General features: G+C 41.6%; 1 protein-coding gene across 1 annotated transcript; it reads left to right on the top strand.

Annotated features, from left to right (window-relative positions):
• Positions 1-2,475: 2,475 nt before the first annotated feature.
• On the top strand, positions 2,476-4,141 carry LOC106819442 (uncharacterized protein DDB_G0283697-like). The gene is made up of 3 exons (XM_014824075.1): positions 2,476-2,526; positions 2,778-2,822; positions 3,206-4,141. The coding sequence occupies exons 1-3, from the start codon at positions 2,476-2,478 to the stop codon at positions 4,139-4,141; spliced, it is 1,032 nt and encodes a 343-aa protein (XP_014679561.1).
• Positions 4,142-4,348: the final 207 nt, after the last annotated feature.

Raw genomic sequence — 4,348 nt, 5'->3', positions numbered from 1 at the left:
CCGCGGTGGAGAGTTCCACACGCTGCACTAACTATAAGTTTAGTGTAGCGAAAGATACTTGGCCGAGTTAAGGTCCGTACCAGTCTACCTGCAATCGTGACGTGCGATTCAAATTAGCGTAGCCATCTTAGTACCCCCGACGTTGATTGAGTAAGCCCGTTGATTGATGTTTGTTTACACTGAGAATTTTCACTAGATGTTATCTGGAAAAGCCCCGCCGGCGTGGAATAGCTACCAGATATGGGAGGTCAGAGAGTTGCGCCCTCACGTACACGCGCCGGCGAGAGAGCGGCGCCAGCCGAACACGTGGCAGACAGGGGGGTGTAACGCTCAGGCATATACTGGACCCAGGGGGGTTGCATCACCTGTACACGTGTTATGCGAGGGGGGATAACGGCCAGGCACCCGACTGGTTCACTAGGACTAGGACAGGAAGGAAATCAGGATCAGAATCAGGATCAGGATCTTATCTTTCGGATCAGAGTAAGCACTTCGGAGACAGAGATTGTGCGCCGAGATTCGGAGCAGCTCTGTTCCCGTAGGTTGCGTGTATTCGGAGACAGAGATTGTGCGCCGATATTCCCTACGGGAACAGAGCTGCTCCGAATCTCGGCGCACAATCTCCGTCTCCGAATATACGTAACCTACGGGAACAGAGCTGCTCCGAATCTCGGCGCACAATCTCCGTCTCCGAATACACGTAACCTACGGGAACAGAGCTGCTCCAATCTCTGTCTCCGAATACACGTAAACTACGGGAACAGAGCTGCTCCGAATCTCGGCGCACAATCTCTGTCTCCGAATACACGTAAAACTTATTCAGTTACCAGTTCGAAACCTAGTTACTTATTCGCCTATATGCCATTAAATGGTCTTATTTGTCATTTTCAACTTAAGGTCATTCACAGTCAAAATTAACCCTGTGACGCCCAGGTCATGGCATCTCTTAAGCCTACATTCCAGGAGACAGATAGACTTCACACAACTGTCGCCACACACTTTGCTGGGAGACATTAAAATTAGAACTGGGGCGCGTTTCACTAACGTTCGCTAAAGTTCTCCGCTATGCCTCCGTTTGCTCTTTAGCGAATGAGGAGGCCTAGGCTATGTCAAATGCATGCATTTCATTCCATCATTGCAAAATAAAATGTTAGTTCTTCAGTGACTATCGATCTGTGTAGTGTTCTCTTCTGTTCACTATAACTTTTAATTACAAAATGGATTAAAATTTAAGAAAAAACAGTGGCTACATGTAGCCACTGATGAATTTATAATATTGAAGGATGTTAGAGCAGTGAGCGATATTAATATTCTATGCATTTTCGTTAATTTTCTTTTAGCTACTTTTTGCATCACGATTTTTTCGGATGAAGGATTCCTTTTCGATCTAGACGGCGTATTTTAAGTCACAGCTTCAGATGTAAGGGTAAGTAGACGTTGAATCTTGAAAAAGAACAGAATTTATCTGCATTGCTCAATTTTCACGTGGGGACGGGATTCCCTCATCGGCATGTCACAAAGCAAACATGTTTCCTGGCCGGGGTCGAGGTTGAAAGCCATCTTGTTTTGGAGGGCTAAATTTAGCCCTGTTTCCAGGAATCGATGACCTAACTGCCCTGGTTAACCTGGGGGTGTGGTCCTGGTGCATGTACACATGTTCCCGTTGAAGTTATAATTTTTGGCGGCCAAGCCAAAAATCATATCGGACCGACATTTGGTCTGTGAGTTATTCCATAAAGGAATAAACCATAAAGGATCAAGTCCCAGATCTTGATTTTACCATATGTTATTGATTCAAACGTCTTCCCTGACGTCAGTTGTGAACCGATTTCTATTATTCCCTTTATAAATGATAGATCTCGGTCATCAGAATAAAATAGTAGAAATTTTATCAAAATTTGTGCAGGCGTTCCGGCACAATAATTCGCTTCACCATAGATCGTTCGTAAAGATTTAGGGATTTATGGAGCTTACATTTTTCATATCACAGTCGATATCTCCATAAATACTGGACGGATTTTTATGAAAGTTTGTGCTATTTTATTTAGATTACCTAGATCTATCATATATAAAAGGAATAATAAAAATCTGTTTACAACTGCCGTCAGGGGAGATATGAGGTTTGAGGTTTTGAGGTGAGATAAGAGGTTTGAAGCTATAAAACATGGTAAAATTAAGATATGAGACTTGATCCTTTATGGTTTATTCTTTTATGGTTGTTCTTATAGTGGAACATAGATACAGTCATGCCAGTGGTTACAAAACGTGCCCATGAAACTGGCAGATTTGAAGTCCAAACCGAAATAACAGGAGCTAAATAAACAGAAGAAAATAATGAAAACATAAAAATTGTGATGGGGCTTGGTTTTGTAGAATAGGGGATCTTGGTTTTCTAGGTCTTTGGTCTTTGTTTTGTAGACTGTTGAAACAAATATATCTTTAAAACGCCATGCATACTTTCAGTACATTCCGAAAATGGCACCGAAGAGACATCCGACCCGAAGAAGTCAGAGGTTGAAGAAGAAGGTAGGAAATATATTATATATTATATACACCACATTATATATCAATTTTATTTTTACATTGAGAAAATCTACTTTTTTCTTGAGGTCTCCCAATGAAATTAAATGACACCAAAACTGTTGATATGGTTAGGTAATGCAACAGGCTTTCTAATATTATACCAACATAAACGTTCTTTATATGCACTGTCGTAGAGAATTTTCCCCACAAACAAAACTTGAAAGTGCATTGTTTTTCCACATTTTTACTTTTAGGGAAAAACGTCGGCGACTCTTGACACCTATCAAGTCTCTACTGAGGTAAAACATACGTACCTATTCTTGGAACTGGTTGTTTTTTAATTTAAACTTTACTGATATTTAAACGAGAAGACACAAACAGTCACAAGGACCAAGGGTACGACTAGCAAAGCAGTCAAATGCCTATCTCTCTCTCAAAAGCACACCCCCAGAAAACTCGCTAGGGTATAAGCTAAAAGAAAGTCGGAAGGCGCACCCCCAGAAAACTTGCAAAGGTGTCCGCAAAAGAGATCAGAGAGAATGCAAGGAAGCAGTCGGGATTTATACTGCGAGTTTGACGCCATGTGGCACCGAGGGTGTGCCTATTACAGCAACTGCGACCACTCTATTTGTTTTATAACAATTACTTAAAAAGACACATTTCTTGTTTTGCATATTTTTAGGTCAACGTCCGGCCCAGTCGAAAGCACAAGAGACCACTTCGCCTCAACAGCAATGAATTTTTTCTGCCGTTCAAGAAGAGGAGATCTATAATTGACAGTGTATGGACGGAAAGAGACTGTAAAAGCATAGCTGAACCCCATGGTAAGAATGGCAATATTCATGTCCCTAATGACGAAGAGGGTGATAGCAATATCTGCAGAGTAGGCAAAGAAAAAGTAGTGAATGAAAACAGCAAGGGTGATAATGAGAAAATGGAAAATAACGAACCTGCAGACAAGGGAGGTGATGACGCAAAAAGTGATGTTCATGATAATTATCAGGACGGTAGAAAGGTAATTAAGACGTGTGACAAGAAAAAACGGGGCAGGAGAAGGAAAGGGTGTGAAACCAAAGACAATGACAATGAGGACAATCGAAAGTCAAATGAAGATAAGAGAAAAATAGATAACACACATGAAAGTTATAGATTGGAGTCACAAGACAACAGACCATGTGACAATGATGAGATGAAGGATGAGTGGAGCAAAGTTAGAGAGGTAAAAAACGAGGGAAACAAAGAACTGTTAGAAGAGTATGAGGATGAGGAAGAAGCAGTTTCAGATGATGAGAGGGATGACGAAGATGATTTTGAAGATGAGGGTGACGAAGATAATGTTTCAAAAAATGAGAATGAAGAGGATGATATAGAAGATGAGGGAGACAAATACAAGGTTTCAGAAGATGAGGGGAATGAAGAAGATGGTTTCAAAGATGAGTCAGGAAATGGGGAGAATGAAGAACAGGAGTTCGATGGTGAGGGTGACGAAGAAGAGGATTTAGAAGATAGGCGTGACAAAAAAGATAAGTCAGAAGATAAAGGGACTGAAGAAGAGGACTCAAGAGATGACGGGAATGAAGAAGAGGACTCAAAAGATAACGGGACTGAAGAAGAGTAATCAAGAGATGACGGGAATGAAGAGGACGAGTTAGAAAACGCTGGCAATGAAGAAGAGGAAGGGTATGAGGAAGATGATGATGAAGAGGAAGAGGGGTTAGACGATGCGGAGGACGAAGACAAAGGGCTACAAGATGGAAGACACGAACACGAGGAGTGTGCAGATGAAGGAAACAGGGATAAAGGGCAAAAAAACGAGAGGCTTAAA

This window comes from Priapulus caudatus, unplaced genomic scaffold (assembly GCF_000485595.1).
Source record: "Priapulus caudatus unplaced genomic scaffold, Priapulus_caudatus-5.0.1 Scaffold3451, whole genome shotgun sequence".
Lineage (NCBI taxonomy): Eukaryota > Metazoa > Priapulida > Priapulimorpha > Priapulimorphida > Priapulidae > Priapulus > Priapulus caudatus.
This window is presented reverse-complemented; position numbering and strand designations above follow the sequence as displayed.

Coding starts and splice junctions, on each gene's coding strand:
- LOC106819442 (XM_014824075.1), top strand. CDS start 2,476: ATGGCACCGAAGAGACATCCGACCCGAAGAAGTCAGAGGTTGAAGAAG. Junction 2,527..2,777: donor GTCAGAGGTTGAAGAAGAAG/GTAGGAAATATA, acceptor TTTTACTTTTAG/GGAAAAACGTCGGCGACTCT. Junction 2,823..3,205: donor CCTATCAAGTCTCTACTGAG/GTAAAACATACG, acceptor GCATATTTTTAG/GTCAACGTCCGGCCCAGTCG.